Source organism: Salvelinus namaycush, chromosome 15, assembly GCF_016432855.1.
Source record: "Salvelinus namaycush isolate Seneca chromosome 15, SaNama_1.0, whole genome shotgun sequence".
NCBI classification, from domain to species: domain Eukaryota; kingdom Metazoa; phylum Chordata; class Actinopteri; order Salmoniformes; family Salmonidae; genus Salvelinus; species Salvelinus namaycush.
The window spans coordinates 31,497,882-31,517,169 of NC_052321.1; the positions used below are offsets into that span (position 1 = coordinate 31,497,882).

The 19,288-nt window shown below is 41.2% G+C and overlaps 1 protein-coding gene across 1 annotated transcript; it reads left to right on the forward strand.

The window, feature by feature from the left end:
• Nucleotides 1-664: 664 nt before the first annotated feature.
• Nucleotides 665-15,053, forward strand: traf3 (TNF receptor-associated factor 3). The gene is made up of 11 exons (XM_039009002.1): nt 665-927; nt 3,706-3,980; nt 4,237-4,288; nt 4,831-4,935; nt 5,191-5,355; nt 6,321-6,401; nt 6,606-6,680; nt 6,928-7,020; nt 7,315-7,455; nt 13,640-13,814; nt 14,106-15,053. Exons 2-11 carry the CDS (start codon nt 3,709-3,711, stop codon nt 14,666-14,668), a joined length of 1,722 nt encoding a protein of 573 aa, XP_038864930.1. The 5' UTR covers nt 665-927; nt 3,706-3,708; the 3' UTR covers nt 14,669-15,053.
• Nucleotides 15,054-19,288: the final 4,235 nt, after the last annotated feature.

Below are 19,288 nucleotides of genomic sequence, written 5' to 3' on the forward strand. Positions count from 1 at the left end.
ATATTTCAATTGTGTGGTTTAAGCTGTTTCAATATTGTGCCTGATGTGGGGTTATGCACCATACTATAAAAGACCAACAGTGAAAACATTGTTGATTTTGTGATGAACAGTTCAAGGAATGGGGCTCCCCAGTGGTGCAGCGGTGTAAGGCACTGCATCTCAGTGTTAGAGGTGTAACTACAGACCCTGGTTCGATTCCAGGCTGTATCACAACAGGCTGTGATTGGGAGTCCCATAGGGCGGCACACAATTGGCCCAGCATCGTTAGGGTTTGGCCGGGGTAGGCCGTCATCGTAAATAAGAATTTGTGCTTAACTAACTTGGTTAAAAAGGTTATTTTTAAATAAATGCCTTTGCTGAAGAAGGATCAAGTATTGTTTGAGGACAGGAGGAGAAAATAAATGTTTTACTGAATTGGAGGAAATGACTCGTGCTGTAAGTGATGGGTACAGACCATTACAAACAGTAAAATGTCCCACGTTTGTATATGACAGCAATTCCCGTAGTACACTTGATGGTGATGACGACACTGCCATCTAGCGGAAATGCCATACAACACATCATGGCCTACCACTGGCTGACTACAATTTTTTTCTTGACGGGGATTTCCTGAGGAAGTAAGGCCAAAGCAAAGGGGGCTTTCCAACCACTAGACATCAAGACAAGAGCAAGTCAGCAGCGGCTGCTTTTTCTGCTATATTCCCGTATGGATTTTAGTACATTTCCTTTTAACATTCTGTTTTTAAAATGTCAGCTACCGATCAAAAGCCTCTAGCTGCCTGTTTTAAAACCGGCAGTGTTTGGTCGTTTTCATTGTAAGCGGTTACATTGTGGTGTTCATGAACGTGCCATTCATCGAAGCTCCATTTGTAACATTGTAGCTCCTGGAAAACGGCGTTGCGTTGGCCAACGTTATATCTGATTCATGTAAGTATTGTTGCTAGATGGGAAAGCTAATTATAATATAGTGAATTTGACATTTATGTAGCTATGTCTGTCTGTAGATTGCAACATGTTGAGTAGCCATGCAGTTGTGAGCCAAAACATGTGTGTGGAGCGAGGGAGGCTTCAAATTGGGGTATGATGTAATTTAAAACATCCATTGTGGTGCACTGAATTGCCTTCACTCAGCCATCTAAACCATGGTAAAAATGTACCAATAATGGCATATTCTAAAAATGTATTATTCCACATGATCACCTTGTCATGTCATTTTACGTTGACATGACATATTATAAGATCTTCAGTTTTACACCAATGCATGTGCAATACATGAATTGCAGTTATGACAAATTGGTTGTCCAAAAATGTACCTCAAGTCATTTGCGTGATTTTCTATTTTGGAGGGTGGTTTCTATTATCGGACACGGTGAACAGTCTTGTAATAGTAAATATTGGGTGCAGAAATATATTTGTATTGAAATATATGCTTATCATATGTCAATAATGCCTTTGAGACATGTCAAACGGTATGCATGTATGCATATGAAACATTGAAAACATTCTTTAACAGAATCACATTTCTGATTGGCCAGGTCTAAGATCACTGATCAGAAAAACATGAATCTGTTCTGGGAAGATTCACCTGTTTCCAAGTTCTCTTGCTTTCAGGTTATAGTGTTCCATGTCGCTAGAAACACGAGCATTTCTCTGCACCTGCGATAACATCTGCAAATCGGTGTATGTGACCAATACACTTTGATCTGATTTAGCGCAATTAGGGCTGTGACGGTCATGGAATTTTGGATGACGGTAATTGGTCAGCCAAATAATCGCGGTTGCGGTTACTGTTATAACAGTTAGACGCACATTTTCTCTCATCCTCCGTTCCTGACTGCATGTGTTGCTGCTGGGAGGGGGGCATTGCTTAGACAACTGAAGACTCATTTGCTACAACACCTTGCTTGTTTCAGCAAAGAGCAACAATGTTTAATCATGTTGCGTAGTCCATGTTACAGCAGAAACACTCAACTGCCTGAATGCCCGGCCATCCCGTCTTCAGTCAGCTGTTCATTCCACACAATTAAAAAATATATATACATATGGTCATGATGGCTGTTATTTTATTTTCATGATGGTCTTTATCCATACCAGTAGTTACATGGTTATGGTAATTGTGCCAAACCTAAGTGCAATGAAAGGTCACTCAGAGAATTCCCCTACTTGTTTCGTTTTTGTTTTGTGATGTCATGTTACTCAACCAGCATAACAAGACTTGGCTACATATGTATAATGGGAGTGGAGAGACTGCCCTCTGTACCGATATTGTCTGAGTAGAATAGATAGCTGGTGCATTTCATGGCCATATGAGAGGATCTCGCCTGAGAAACTATGACATGTAACTGATTTCCCTCGTCTTTTCTTCATCCACTGACTGTTAGACACAATGTGTTCTTTCAGCATCAAGCATTATGACCAGGTTTAAATACTGTAGAATAATGAGCCTGTTTCTAAAAAGATGTTGGACATTCTCCATGTAAACCTATCAGTGAGTGTTAACAGGGGAAATACCCAATTTAACATAATGCTCAGCGTTTCATCAGAAACAGATTTCCTGTCAAGGAAGATAGACCTGACTAATCTCGTCCCTGGCCCAAATGTACCCGAAACAATCTCAAATTGACTATATGCGTTACTGTAGGTAGGAGATAACGAAGATATCTATCTAGCCTAACCAATCTAAATTTCTAACTTTTGCTGACAGCTTCTATCCAGCTGGGTCTGGAGTTTGTGTAGGCTTACACCTGTGTGTGTGTGTGTGTGTGTGTGTGTGTGTGTGTGTGTGTGTGTGTGTGTGTGTGTGTGTGTGTGTGTGTGAGTACTAAGTTGTGTGTGTGTGTGTGAGTACTAAGTTGTGTGTGTGTGTAGTCAGTCAGTGGTGATAGACAGGGACAGGCCTGTGGAAAAGCCCCTTGAATATCCCAGGAAGTCCCTTGCGAACCACATGAACTGGTCAGCGAATAGCCTAGGCCTAGTCCATTTGCTCATCCAGTGATGATGGTTGGATGGACTTTCAACGTTGAGGGCAGAGTTGTGGAAGTGGCCTGTCTTGATATCCTAACCAGTGTCAGTCTGAATGGGTTCAGTTGTACTATATGAATGAGCCAGTTGAACCATGTGTAACAGGATGTAGAGCTGATGGTTCAGTCATTAGGTCAGAGTTGATCTATAGCTTCTTGGGAACCTTTCTCAGTTCTCCATTTTAACTAGAACCTACTACTAGAAGTTCATGTTTTTTTGGAATGGTGTATGCTATATTTACATGGGATTTAAGTCAATTGAAGGATGTTCTAGCCTAGATTGCTTGCCCTCCTATGGCTTGCACTCCTAAAGTGAATAACGTTTTGGCAAGTCAATAATAAAGGCTTGGGTCAGTCTAGATTAAGTTCTGTCCTCTCTATCTAATTTTGGATATGTTTTATTCCAGTCCCAGGCCTTCCTGCTTGTGCACTCCACTCTGCTCCGAGTCAGAGCGGAGATAAAATTAGCCCCAGTTAGCTATGCCTGTTATAAAGGGGTTTCCCAAGGCTTGGCCTGACAGTCGTGAGCTGTTGATGTGGCAATGAATGCTCAGCATTAACACACACACACACACACACACACACACACAGCTGAAACACCATGTTGTGTTTGTCCTGTATGTTGCAACTGTACATTTTATTAAACATCTCTCACCTCGTGTGTGTGTGTGTGTGCCCTCCCCAGGTCATGTCAGCAGGGCGGAATGCGGACGGGCGGGAGCTGCAGATCCCCCTCCAGCAATGCGCTCTCTCCCTGGCCGCTCTCTCCCTGGCCCAGCGCCCCTGGCCCAGCGACCACGTGGCAGGCTTCCTACCCCAGCACGGGGGCTTTAGGGACCACTTCGTAGCCACCCCGGAACCCAAGTACTGCTGTGAGTCCTGCAAGCTGGTGCTTTGCAACCCCAGGCAGACAGAATGCGGACACAGGTTCTGTGAAACCTGCATCTCTGAGCAGCTAAGGTGAGGAGAAGAGATTTGATATTCATGCTGAGTGTGAGAATGAATGGGTATGTTTATTTTTTAGGAAGTTACAGTTGAGAAATTACTGAATTGTCTTCTTGTCAGTGTGTGTGATATGTCAGCTGTCTTTCTGGTAAGATTGGTTTGTCATTCAATGATCATGTGATGATGATTGAGGAATAATGAAGTCATTGGCCACTAGTTGTTAATAGGATGCTTGATTGGACATAAATGATTAGTTAAATCTACTTTACAGCAAACCGAATCCAGTATGTCCAGAAGATAATTTGTCTCTGTTCAAAGACAAGGTAAGACTATGAAAATGATTTGCATCACTATCATCATCCCTATATACCAGCCCCAAGGGGGAAAAAATGAACGTTTTTTTATTTTATTTTTTATTTTTAACTCAGTCAGGGTCTCAACTAACTGTTGAGAGTTAAAATAGTAGAATACACAAGGTACATTTTCGAAATTTGGTTGTGCACTCAATTAGCCCATATCAGCTACCGTTTTTTTTAGATTGATAAGTTAGTTTAGCGAGCGATCTCAACCCATTCAGTTTATTAGTTACTCATTCAGATATCAATTCAAATCTGCAAACATTTCTCTCCACCCTATGGCAGAATGTGTAGAATTGCACTAAATAACATTTAAAACGTCATCTGACTGCGTGTGGGTATGGATGTGGGTACGCAGACCGGCGAGCCACTGAGGCCCCTCATGATGTGTTCAGATTTTTGGTGGTCCCCATCCCCATCAAAGTTGCCCATCCCTGCTATATACCCATTCTAAATGGCCTTGAACATAATCAGTGACAATAGTGTTGTGTGTGTGTGTGTTTTGTCAGGTCTTCCGTGACGTATGCTGCCATAGAGAGATTATGGCTCTGAGAGTGTACTGCAGGAGTGAAAAGAACGGCTGTAAGGAGCAGATAAGTTTACAGCAGGTCATGGTAAGTGTCTGACTGGGGAAAATAAAAAGTCCCATTGTTGCACAGTGCACACCGTCGGTATTCAAACTCTGAACTGCAAAAGATCCACCCATTTTGAATGACCGTTTAGATTTTTTTTTTTTCTACAATTCTCCTTGATGTTAGTCACAGTGGTTGAACATTTCCCATCAACTGTTATGAATTACTATAATAATACGTAACATTTTCTTTACACTCATGATTCCTTTTCCTTAAATGTTAATTTTTTCCCCCCAGGATCATTTAAATGTGTGTCCGTATTTTGAGGTGCCATGCCCGTTGGGAAAGTGCAAAGAGAAGATGATGCGAAAAGACATTCCTGAACATTTGAGTTGGAAATGTAAACACAGGGAGACCACCTGTGAATTCTGCATGCAGAAGATGGCCATGACTGAGTTACAGGTAACTAGAACCACTACTTGGCAGTACTGCATAAATCAATATTTTTCTTTCACTCTTGAAATAGAATGAGTACTGGCACCTAATTGTATTTTTATTTAACTAGGCATATCAGTTAAGAACAAATTCTTATTTACAATGACGGCCTACCAAAAGGCAAAAGACCTCCTGCGGGGACGGGGGCTGGGATTAAAAAAGAAATAACATATAAATATAGAACAAAACACACATCACGCCAAGAGAGACAACACTACATAAAGAGAGACCTAAGACAACAACATACTGTATAAAAGGATATAAAGAGGACCGGCACCCAAAATGAGTACTGCAGCGTTTCCCCTATATTCATTTAGCAGAGACAGCCCAAAAATATGACTGCAGTTGAAAGAAGTTGCTGACTAGCATTAGCACAATGACTGGAAGTCTATGGGAACAGCTAGCATGCTAGTGAAACTACCTCCATTCAAACTCACACAGAGACATACACATGGTATCCATGAGTTCATCTGACTCTGGGTAAGTAGAAAAGGGGCTTAATTGCCAAATCTTGCACTATCCCTTTAAGATCAGTGACGCGTTACAAGGTATATTTGAAGGAAACAGTGGCGTGAATGAGAGCCATGAGCGCACAGCCACTACTTGCTCCTCATCATCTCCCTACAGTGCAGTGGCGCACATCAGCTATATTTCAGATGTTAACATCATTACATTTTCATGAATTTTGTAGTAGAATGTATTTTTTTTAAAGTCACCAGAATTGACCTTCTCGCTGTCGTTCTGGTACTCCCATGTATTTAAGTCCACCTTATTCACTGACTATAACAACACTGCTACTTCCCTAAACAATATCATTGATTGATGTTGTAGAGCCAGTTCAGTATTTGTGTTCAATGTTTTTTGTGTGAATATTTACTAGGTGTATTTTCTTTCCATAGTGCCAATTTCTCTTTACTTGATAACTTTTTCAGAAACACAAAGACACCGTTTGTCCTTCATTTCCGGTGGCCTGCCCCAATCATTGTACTTTCCCCTCCATCTTACGGAGCAAAGTAAGGAGTTTATTTTAATGTTCGTAATATAAATTGTATTCATGCAAAACAAGAATGGTCATCTTTCCACTTATCATCAGATGGATAAACATAGTTTTAGATGTTGTGATACAATGGTTGCTCATTTAATTGAGACCACGTTGTACTGCAAATGCTTGATATAGAAGGAAATGATTGAACCTAAATGTGAGTTTCTACTCTCAGCTGACAAGTCATCAACATGAGTGTCCAAAGGCTCATGTCACCTGCTCCTTTATACGCTTTGGATGTAATTTCAAGGTCAGTCTTCATGTTACTATGACTGTTAAAAATGTTCTTAATAATACTATGTTTAATATACGTTCTAATAACATGGCCACTATGAACTCCTTGTGATGGCTTTCCTACTCTGTTGTCTTGCTATTGTGATCATAAGAAAGTGGTGCTACTGTCCCACTGAACACCAACTCAGCCACATTTAGGAGAGCATACAGTAGTTTTAAGCTGGTATGTTACTGATATGATATTCCCTGTTACTCCTCTGTAGGGTCTCAACCAAGACATGAGGGACCATGAATCTAGCTTTGCCTCTGAACACCTGCGGTTGATGGCAACCAGGAACACTACACTGGAGGCCAAGGTACTGCAATTAGCTTTAATTTTTATAACAATTTGCCCTGTGTACAATTGGAGGAAACATTTTATGGAATCAGCATAATGAAAATGTTGATTCACACATTTTTGTATGTGCATTTATATGTAACACACTAACAACCACATATATTTTGGGAAGTACCCGAAAGAAATCAATTGGGAGAATTGAAACTAAATGAACCACACAGCTAACTTCATAACAACAATGAACCTGAATGGTTACTGTAGTTCAGGGTAACGACGCAGTAATAACAACAGATATTGTTTATCGCTTGTCTAGGTGGAGGATGTTAAAGGAGAGCTTCTGGAGCGGTACAAGGTTCTGCCAGGCCTGAGCAGCCGTCTGTCTGAAACATTGTCTCACTACGAGGAGATGAGGGAGAAGAATAGACAGCTGGACCAGAAGCTCAATACCATGCAGGTAAAGATCCAATTCTGTGTCATTATCTAACCTTATCATAAAGACGTAATACTCGCCTTTGGCATACATAATAATACTTGTCTTTGACATGCATCATGACATAATGCACTGTCCTTCAGTCCCATTTACTGATTTCTCAGTTGGAGGTCAAGTCCGGTATGGAAGTCATGTATGGAAGTAGGGCTGCACGATATATGCAAAACATTAATTGAGATTTTTGTACCAATTATTGTAATTGCGATTTTACTTGCGATTATAGATCAAAACACTTGGGTGAACTGTTAGAATCGTAAAATTAGAATGATCATTCTATTGCTATGGTTGGAATACAGTGGGCACATGGAATGCAGTTTTGTTTGGCATGACAACGGAAGTAAGGGAGGAGATAGTTGTGACAGAGTAGGAACCAAAGTGTTGGTCAGTGTTTCCCAGGGGATCCGAATTCGATTTAAATAGATGGGTACATTCAGACAAAGATTTTAGAATATTTTTCACATTTTCTTCTTTGATTTTAAGAACAAGCTGTTGCACAAACAATGCTGATATACTCCACCACTGGTACCGGCCTGTAATATTAGCAAAAGTTTGCTAGCAATATTTGCCCTATCAGTGGATTTAGCCAGAGATTTTAGAGAAAGGAGGAGATAAGAATCCCAGTGGAAAATGAATGGAGAAATGTATAACGCTCCGCCCAGCAGGCTCACGACCAATCGTCAGCGCTATATTCGCACAATCGCAAAGATTTGTTTTTCGGTAGAGTGGTGACCGATATAGAGACCGTCTGATCAACAGAAACATAGCAATCAAATTGTAGAAATATGTTGTTAATTTGAACAATGATGAGTTTCTGAGTTGTAATTTAATTTGATTAAAAAAGGAGAGTTGAAGTTTGTCATCTGCTATTTTGCAAAAGCAGTCAATTGTGTTAGTTGTGTGTTCGTATCGAAATGAGTTAGCTAGCTGGAAATGTAAATAAAACAGACGCGAGGAAGATCATGTAACATAATGTTTTAGTTATTCAGGTGTCATTGTTCTTGGTCTGGGAAAGCCAACATGGTTGGGTAATATTAGAAGGATGAGGTAGTGGAAGGATTAAGGAACCGCACCTGCTTAGCAGTAGCTAAATCACCAGCAAATCATCACATACTTTCTCAGTGGACACAACTATCTAAACATAGTAAGTACCAATGTGGTACTACATTCAAAGAAAACTGCAGAACTCTGATACTATGATAGGAGACCGGGTGGTAGGTTGGAGTGGGCGAGGAGACATTACGTTGTTCTTATAATATGTAACCTGTAATATGTTGAGACCAAAGTCTCTTTGAGACCAATGACATCAGCAATAGTGCTGCTGCTGCAGATACAAAGTACCGTGCATGATAAGGAACCAGTGATTCTAGCTACAACAAACAAGGCAGGAGCATGACAAATACAACAACACCAAAATATAAAGAATAGTCTATGTAATAACAATGCTTATCAAGTAAACATACAATATAAGTATAATACAATATGAGTGATGCAGGTGATATGGTACGATGTCCCTGTCTAAATACAGATCCGTACTAGGCAGCAAGGTTGAAAGTTCATCAATGTTTCTAGTTTTTAAGCTACACTGTTAAACATTTCAGTTTTAGTTTTTCTTGGCTGCCTCTTGTCCTGTGAATTGTTTCGGGTTGTCTGCGCAGCTCTGCACTGATTTGACACATGGCCACCAGCCACATACGCTTGCACCTCTGCCTCGACGCTGTCACTGATCTCTTCCTTTTAGAAGAGTGACGTCAACCATATTAGTAACATTCATTTTTCTCAATTGCTTTGGTATATTGTTGGGATAAAGGATCATATTCTCTAAATTAATCACTTTTTTTATTTGACTTAGATTTATGTAGTTATTCATATAGAATTATTCATAGTCATATGAGTACAACACTACACAACAAAATTTGGTCAATCATTGTGTTTCTCGTTATCAACTATGTCACTAAATGAGATGTTTTAAGAGTATGGTACTTTGTTTAACACAGAGTGAAATTAATTGTGTATCTCCTGCAATATAAACTACTCTTACACACCTGTTCAAGTGGTGGGGTCGATGGGAGACAGTATGGGTTGTAGGTCAGATGTTTAAAGTTTTGAGGGAGAGTGGAATTGGCATGCTGACTGCAAGAATGTCCACCGGAGCTGTTGCCAGAGAATATCATTATAATTTCACTACCATAAGCCGCCTCCTGTCGATTTAAGGCAGCCCCCCGCACATCTCTGGTTCAGAGGGGTTGGGTTAAATGCGGAAGACACATTTCAGTTGAATGCATTCAGTTGTACAACTGAGTAGGTATCCCCCTTTCCAATGTTGTTTTAGAGAATTTGGTAGTACGTCCAACCGGCCTCACAACCGCAGACCACGTGTTACCACGCCAGCCCAGGACCTCCATATCCGGCTTCTTCACTTGCCGGATTATCTGAGACCAGCGACCCGGACAGCTGATGAAACTGTGGATTTGCACAACCGAAGAATTTCTGCACAAACTGTCTGTGACGCTCATCTGCATACTCGTTGTCCTCACCAGGGTCTTGACCTGACTGACTGCATTGTAATCGACTTCATTGGGCAAATGCTCACCTTCAATGGCAACTAGCACGCTGGAGAAGTGTGCTCTTCACGGATTAATCCCGGTTTCAACTGATCCGGGCAGATGGCAGACAATGTGTATGTCATCGTGTGGGAGAGTGTTTTGCTGATGTCAACGTTGTGAACGGAGTGCCCCATGGTCGCGGTGGGGTTATGATATGGGCAAGCATAAGCTATAGAGAACAAACACAATTGCATTTTATCGATGGCCATTTGAATGCACAGAGATGACGTGATCCTGATGCCCGTTGTCATGTCATTCATTCGCCGTCATCACCTCATGTTTCAGCATGATAATGCACAGCCCCATGTCACAAGGGTCTGTACATAATTCATGGAAGCTGAAAATGTCCCAGTTCTTCCATGGCCTGCATACTTACCAGACATGTCACCCATTGAGCACATTTGGGATGCTCTGGATCGACGTATACAACAGCGTGTTCCAGTTCCCCAATATCCAGCAACTTCACACAGCCATTGAAGAGGAGTGGGACAACATTCCACAGGTCACAATCAACAGCCTGATCAACTCTATGCGAAGGAGATGTCGCGCTGCATGAAGCAAATGGTGGTCACACCAGATACTGACTGGTTTTCTGATCCACGCCCCCTTTTTTTAAAGTTATGAGACCAAAAGATCCATATCCGTATTCCCAGTCATGTGAAATCCATAGATTAGGGCCTAATGATATATGTGACTGAAACTCAGTAAAATGTTTGAAATTGTTGCATTTCTATTTTAGTTCAGTGTAGATTGGTAGGTAATGCAGATGATCCAGTCAGCAACATTATGCATTACATTGACAGTGTGCATTGGCATTGTTTGATAAATGAGGTATGTGAAGGCCTACCTGCAGTAACAGAATATCTGAAGATTTGAGTTGCCAGCCCGAACCCTTATGTTGGCAGGTGGATGTGTCGGTCTGTTAGCTTAGGAGCAAGCTTCAAGCTGTTTGTCTTATCAATGTTGTAAAACATTTTGATGTGCCGCCACAAAATCTGATGACCAGACTCCTATAGAGACAGAAATATAGGGACAGAAGCATAGTGATTAGCCTATTGAACAATTGAATCTCAATAAGCGATAGTATAATTAGTATATAGTCATTTGTAATCATCTATTATATGAACTAAGCTGTATTTACTTCTAGTCCATGCTTTTTAAAGTTTTTCTGGCGTATTTAAAGAGATGAGGTACATCAAAGATGATGGGGATGAGTCGACCAATGTTTATGCAGTGGGCTGTGTGACAGCTGTCCTTGTGTTCTAGGGACGCACCAAGATCCGTCATGGCCTTCACATTGTTGGACCCCTGATCACAAGTTACTGCTTTCACTGAAATTATTCCTGAATATTCATTAAGGTGTGATTTAACAGGTGTCAAAAACAGAGGATCAAACAAGAGCTCTAGTCTATAGAGAGAGTGTTCCTTCCAGTCAGTCCAACATCATCAAGGAGATGAACTGCATCCTCCTAAAGGGAGACTATACGGTCACTGGGCATGGTAGATTTGGAAACTAAATAATCTATTGCCTGTAAAAGTAGGAGTTCATTAGTATAAGTGGTTGTCCCTTTGGTTAGTTTAGGTGGTTGTCCTTCATTTTTGTCTTGATGATAGATAAGTAAAGAAGACATGATATAGGCCGACCAGTTTCCATGTTTCTGTTAGGCTAGTGTTCATAGATCAGAAGCCTGTCTGGCAGGCTTTTTGTCTTAACAGACACCATCAACTCTTGTTGTAATCAAGATGATCTTTAACTGTTATCTCATCAAAGACAAGTATGCTCATTATTTCTTCAGTGGTCATGCGCTGTGCTCTTCTTCATTTGGCTGAGGACACAAACACAAAATAATAATACAATTCCTAATAGCCGGCCTAGACTATGCATATAAGCACTGAAAAGTCTGTCTGAAACATTTGCCACTTGACACACTTCAAAATAACTTCTCCAGGTATTTGTTTAGTCTTTTGTGTTGCTAGGGAGAATGTCTTCCTCAGCTCTTTGTAGCACTTTGGGCTGTGGTGTAGTAATTGTAGGGAAAACTCCTTTAATCTCTTTTGTGAATCTTCTCCCTCTTGTTTTTGAAGCAATGCATGTTTCACTTGAGCCCTGCAGAACGCCTTTTCCTCAGGGCTCAACTGTTCGAAGGAGTCCTGCATTCCTGCCTCTTTAATAGACTCCTTCAACTTCTGCATCCTTGAAAGAAGTAATATATCAAATAGTATATCACTCAGTTCAGTTTCTGAAAGTAGGTCTATAGGCTACGCCTAATAGTACTGAGTGGACAAAACAGTAAGGACACCTGCTCTTTCCATGACCGACTGACCAGGTGAAAGCTATGATCCCCTTATTGATGTCACTTGTTAAATCCACTTCAGTCAGTGTATATGAAGGGGAGGGGATTTTGAAAGCCTAGAGACAATTGTCACATGGGTTGTGTATGTGTGCCATTCAGAGGGTGAATGGGCAAGACAAAATATTTTAAGTGTGTTTTGAACGGAGTATGGTAGTAAGTGCCAGGCGTAACGGTTTGTGTCAAGAACTGCAACACTGCTGGGTTTTTCACGCTCAACAGTTTCCCGTGTGTATCAAGAATGGTCCACCACCCAAAGGACATCCAGCCAACTTGACACAACTGTGGGAAGCATTGGAGTCAACATGGGCCAGCATCCCTGTGGAACGCTTTCGACACCTTGTAGAGTCCATGCTGTTTAGAGGGCGCAACTTAATATTAGGAAGGTGTTCCTAATGTTTTGTACACAGTGTATATTATGCGACATATTTGTCTTCCATCGTGTTTATCCTCTTCCTCATTAGAAACTTAATTTGCCTCTTCCCTCTCTCTTGTTCTAGCAAGAGTTCAAGCTCCTTTATTCTCTGAAATATTGTATTGCTGTATACATTTTTTGTATATTGTTGGGGGGTCAAGACGTTGTGGACCTAGGTTTAAATATATCCTTAAGTTGATCTAATTGGGCAATTATGACCCTGTAATAACCAATCAGAGCCACGTCTACATCTCCATAATCCCTCCCACTTGCACTTGAAAGTCAAGTTATCCTTCCTCTGTAGATTTATGACAGTGTTAGAAGAGGTCTTGAAATTGTGACATTACGTAATTGACCTTCCTGACTTTTAAGGGATTGCGTGAAGATTAGTTTAGCAACTGCGAGACACACCATGACAACGTGAACGTTATTGGTCAACAGTCTGCTGGGTGGAGCGTTATACGTTTCTCCATTCATTTCCCGCAGTGATTCTTATCTCGAGTGCATCTCGAGCGTGAGGAACTCTGCCTGCTTGAGTGACAGGGGGTGGGGCTTGGCGTGTGTGTGGGATTGGGAAGCGGACAAAAGAGGAGAGACTGCAAGAGAAATCTGTTTAAAAAATTGTCTTTACGGACGGCTATGTGGCGCTTTCTAAATATCGAAGCCTCGTGCAATATCCATATCGCAATTTTGATTTAAAAAAAAATTCGATTGATCGAGCAGCCCTATATGGAAGTGTGTGTAACTGCATGTGTGTGTGTGATTGTTCCTCCATGTAGGAGTTGATGAGTTCCCACTCTGAGAAGCTTCTGGAGATGGAGCTGGAGCTGAGGTCTCTGAGGTCTGTCCGAGAGGAGGTAGAGACCCTCCGAGGAACCGTGGAGAGCATCCGCTCCAGAGTCGCCACTCTAGAAGGAGGACGGGGCGGGGCCAACCCAGCCACACACACACTAGGTGAGTTACCTTGAATTCTCTCGTTCTCAACACTTGTCTTGTGAATGCTCTTCTTTACCACTTCACTGCCACTAAAACCTGTAATCCTGTATAACTCTTTTAGGAGTTTCTCAAAGTGTAATGTGACATTGGACCAATCTGATATGCTCAAAGTCTGAAACGACATTATGAGCAAAGTAATGATTGAAAAAACTTGATCTCCACTGAAATAGCTTTTTAGTCAAGAGTGGCGCAGACAATACAGGGCTCTTATTCCATTGGCTTGCTTTTGTTTCTCTGCGTGTTCTTTAGAGACACAGCTCTCCCGTCACGACGACATGCTGAGCGTCCATGAGATCCGCCTAGCAGACATGGACCTGCGCTTCCAGGTCCTAGAGACGGCCTCCTTCAATGGGATGCTCATCTGGAAGATCCGGGACTACAAGCGGCGGAAACAAGAGGCCGTGGCGTCAAAGACCCTGTCTCTCTACAGCCAGCCTTTCTACACTGGCTACTTTGGCTACAAGATGTGTGCCCGGGTCTACCTGAACGGTGACGGCATGGGGAAAGGAACCCACCTGTCTCTGTTCTTCGTGGTGATGCGTGGCGAGTACGACGCCCTGCTGCCCTGGCCCTTTAAGCAGAAGGTGACCTTGATGCTGATGGATCAGGGCCCAGCCAGAAAGCACTTAGGGGATGCCTTTAAACCAGACCCCAATAGCAGCAGCTTCAGACGGCCCACGGCAGAGATGAACATAGCCTCGGGCTGCCCGCTGTTTGTGGCTCAGACTGTGCTGGAGAACGGTACTTACATCAAGGACGATACCATCTTCATTAAGGTCACAGTAGATACGTCTGACCTCCCTGACCCCTGACCTATGGTCTGTAGAGAACAGCAGATGTATCCAGATCAGTTTTATCTATCAGAGGGAGAGGTGCCCTTATGTGAGAGAGATTGCAAGATGAAATGGAGTAAAAAAGAAGGAAGCAGAACGAGAAAAGAACAGAACAAAAAAGTTAGCAGAATAAGGTTTCTTTGCAGATCTCAGTGTGTAGCCTAAGCCTGCAGAAAGAGCTGAGTGGACCTCAGAGCAGTAGCCTTTGGTCCCTGTGTTGCTCACCAGAGAGGTGAGAGGATTATTTTTCAACAAGGGAGATATGTCACAAGCAGGGTTGGGTAGGTTACTTTCTAAATATCATCCGTTACAGTTACTAGTTGCCTGTCCAAAATTGTAATCAGTAACGTAATTTTTGGATTACCCAAACTCCGTAACGTAATCTGATTACATTCAGTTACTTTTAGATTATTTTCCCCTTAAGAGGCATTAGAAGAAGACAAATGTATGTTACCAATTGAACAACATCTATTGCAGGATAAATCAATGTTAAAGTTTACATAGCTGGCCTTATATGGATGTTACATTTTACTTTATGGGTTGGTTATGTAGGCTTCTTCTAACCCATCGCTTTCTACTACATACAATAATACGATTTAAATTATATCTTTACATTAATAACATAACTCTGTCAGATTTCCAGTCATTCCAATAAATGTTATACCCCTTGATCTTCAAGAATAGGACTTGGAAATATGGAAGTATAGATTAGCCAAATATTTACCTGAGCATAACCCCAAAACTAAGGATTTATTAGCCAGCCCTATTCTGTTGTTTGATTTTGTTATTGGGCTCATTGATTCGAGTTCAAAAATAAATGCTGCACTCATGGAATGGCATGCTTTGAGCACTACTGAAAAGTGCTATTTACATGTTAAAAATTAATGCCATTTGCTGTAGGCCAATTGTTTACCTTTTTGTTGGTGACACTTTAATATCTTGATAATATGCAGCTGTTTAAAGGGCAAATCCACAGATGAAACAATAACAAAACGGTCACCCCGCCTCTGTTTTGGTAAAAAGCTGAGGGATGGGACTGGTGAAATGTAACCACTCTCAGATTAAGACACAGCTATGGATGCAAGGACTGACCATCCATGATATCAACATTGTTTTAACCATGTTATGAGGCTATACCGTGTTTGTTTACATTTATGAGGCATTTATAAGTTATATTCCTCAAATATCAATGGATTTTTTTATTTTTTTATCGGCATGAATTAGATTGAGCAATAAAAGCCCCACTTTTATTCCATAGGCTGGGATCCGCACTAAGCAGTTGTTGCAAGAGCATATTTTCACTGGCTGTCCACTGGTTTCAAAAGCAATGATTGATATGCCGCTTAAACTTTTTGAATTCAACCATTGGGTTTAAATACCCATTTATATTTGTGAACAGCCATCCACAATCCGTAAGTCGCAAATAGCGAAATGAGAGAGCAGCAGTGTGATTTACATCAATGAGCTATGTAGATATCAATTACAAGTGATATCCGTATTGCTATTGACTAAACCACTGCTGTCGCACCATTGGCAGACACCGCTTGGACTGTAGCCTACAAAAGCCTATTCCTGCTCTTTTCCTGCGATCCATCAAACACATTTTGTGTGTCATCATAGTGTTCTCTGACTTGTGGTCAGACTCGCTCAGGTGGAACAAACTTAAACGTGCACCTGTTTACTCAATGACATTCAAATCAGCATTGAAAAAACAAGTGTCAAAGATTTCTTTTCGCAAACCTCCTTTCTGAATTTATATGTAATCCTCGAAATAATCATAGCGTTTTTCAAAAGTATCTGTAATCTGATTACAATATTTTTGCTGGTAATGGATTACAGTTAATGTTTTTTTTGTAATCCATTACTCCACAACCCTGGTCACCAGTGGCAACCAGGCTGAATGTTAAATAGAGCAGTGAGCATGGTGGTTTAATTAAGTGATAATGCCCTCGAAGCCGGTGTTTGGAGGATATATTTGCACGGGTGTTAGGCAAACCGTGCCAATATGTCCTCCAAACACCGTCTTCGAGGGCCTTATCACTTTTATACAACGGGTTACCAACGTATTCAAATAATGATTGACATATTTTCATAAAAACGTTATTTTGATTAATTTATATTGTTTCATCCTTCCACGAGATATAGTCCCGACAGAAATCTAGGGTTGCTACCCAAGCCAGCTGGTCCTTTGTTCTATTGGTTCAGTTGCCAGAGGCACGACCCAGTTAAGTCTTTTTGTTCTAAATCTATGGATTTCGTTGATGGCTGGCAACTTTCTTATCCCTTGCTAGCTAGCCAACTTTAGCTAACACAGTCATGTCAAACAGTGCAGCTAGAATAAGATCAACGTAGCTGCATTTGCATTTGTTTAAGCTGTTTTCTAGTGACGTTATTTGGATGCATCCATAACAATGAGCTAATGATGTTCAATTTCAACTGGCATAGAAAATGTGCTCTCTCGTCAGGGCACTTGTTCAGAGGAGCTAGCCAACAACACAACTAACCCAGTCACTTCAAACTGAAACTGGAAAGATTGAACTAGCAGGATTTTGTTTGACCTGTTTTCTGTTGACATTTCTTTGTATATATCCATAACAAATATGGTGGTTCATGATTTCGACTGGCTGATAAAATCTGTCTGCCTGTCTGTCTCATCCCGACTCCCGACCCTACATGTTCATTGCTATGGGACAGCTGGAGATCAAATTTCAATATTGAAACAATGTTGCAAATGTCAGAGAGACAGACAGCAAGGTTTATACAAATCTCTGCTATTGAAAACCAATTGCTAGTCTAAAAGAAATGGGAGAATGTCTAGATGCTTTTTACAGTGGAGAACAAGTTAATAAATTGTCTGGCTGGGCTGATGAGACAGTGGATTGCGCAGTGAGATGGAACAGTAAATAGGCATTTTAACGTCATAGTTTTAGCCGGTGGTAACTTGTGGGATAGACACCGGCTTGAATGTGGTTTTAACCAATCAGTGTCCAGGATTAGACCCACCCGTTGTATAAGTCTAAAGAATGTCTATGTTACTAAGAGCAGGGATAGGTATAAATGGCATGGAGAGTGGATCATTCTAAGCCAAGTTATCAGGATGCAACCATCATCAAACTACGTGGACCCATTATGTATGTATGTATGGCAATCTACCAAAACTAAAGATCATATAGAATGGAGATAGTGAATACATTTACTTCGACATTAATCATTTCTGCCTTGAAGAACATGAGTGGGACAGCGCATCATCCAACGCAAGTCGAGGTACAGACAAATATTACAGGAGACATCAAATATCACTAAGGAGAACTCCGACTTGGTTTGATGAAACATTTCTAAATGAAAGCCGGAAGAGACAATCCCACATGACATGTTGGATAAGGAGATACAATACTTTACCTTGTTGTGTTTGCATTGATGGGGAAGTTTGGTTGTATTATTGCATTGTTAAAGTACAGAATGTAACGTATAGTATGGATGTTTCCAGTGTTGTGATGGTGTTGGAGAACGTTGTTGATCGACAAGCTTTTATTAACAGGCGTTGTGTGAGTAGTAGTGTTTTGTGTGCAGGCTCTTATTTCAGATTTGGTTTTAGTGGACCTGGTACTTAGGCAGTGTGCAAAGTCTGCATCTGAAACGGCACCCTATTCCCTATATAGTGCACTACTTTTGGCCAGAGCTGGACAAAAGTAGTGCACTTCATAGGGATTCAGGTGCTATTTCAGACACAAATATGGCACAAAGGAATGGATACACACTGGTATAGGAATGCCACTGCTTTGTGGAGTTAACAGGAATAGTCTTTCATTTCTGAAGATCTATATAGATCTGTAAATTACTTCTATACCGCTTTTTGTACCAATACCTTACACATTGTTTTTGTAATGTTCAAAACGGATGCTGTGCATCATGCTAATTATTATTTTTTAACAGTTGGGAAAGCAAAATGCCTCAAACTCCAACCATGTTGATTGAGCTGAGACATAAAGTGACAAAGTGGACTTGTTTTCGTGATGGTTGGTGGAGAATGTTATTTGCACAAGTTATGTTTTGAATGTGTAATATTAAAATTGTTTAAAAGAACTTGAATTTGTCTCTTGGCTATGATGTTTGGTTCCTGTGGAGGAGGGGATCCAAAGGAGAAGATGGAGATGGATTGGCCACACACTCTGAAAGCCTCCTCCAACATCACCAGGCAAGCACTATCCTGGAACCCACAATGGAAACTGAAAAGTGGGCACCAGAGAAACACCTTGTGGTGGGAGTTTGAAGCAGACCCCAAAAGATCAGGCACGGGATGGAACAAGATTGACAAGACAGCCCAGGACAAAGTGCGTTGGAGAGGTGTCGTCAATGGCTTAAAGAGTTGAGGTGGGAGATGATCCTGAGTGAGTTGTAAAGGCATAGGCAATGGGAGCTAAAATGTGGAGGGGTAGATGGAATGGCTGCAATCAAAATATGTATATCTAATATTTTTTAATGTAACCTTTATTTAACTGGGCAAGTCAGTTAATAACAAATTCTTATTTACAATGACTGTTTTCACTGGCCAAACGCTAACCAGGACGACCCTGGGCCAATTGTGCGCCGCCCTATGAG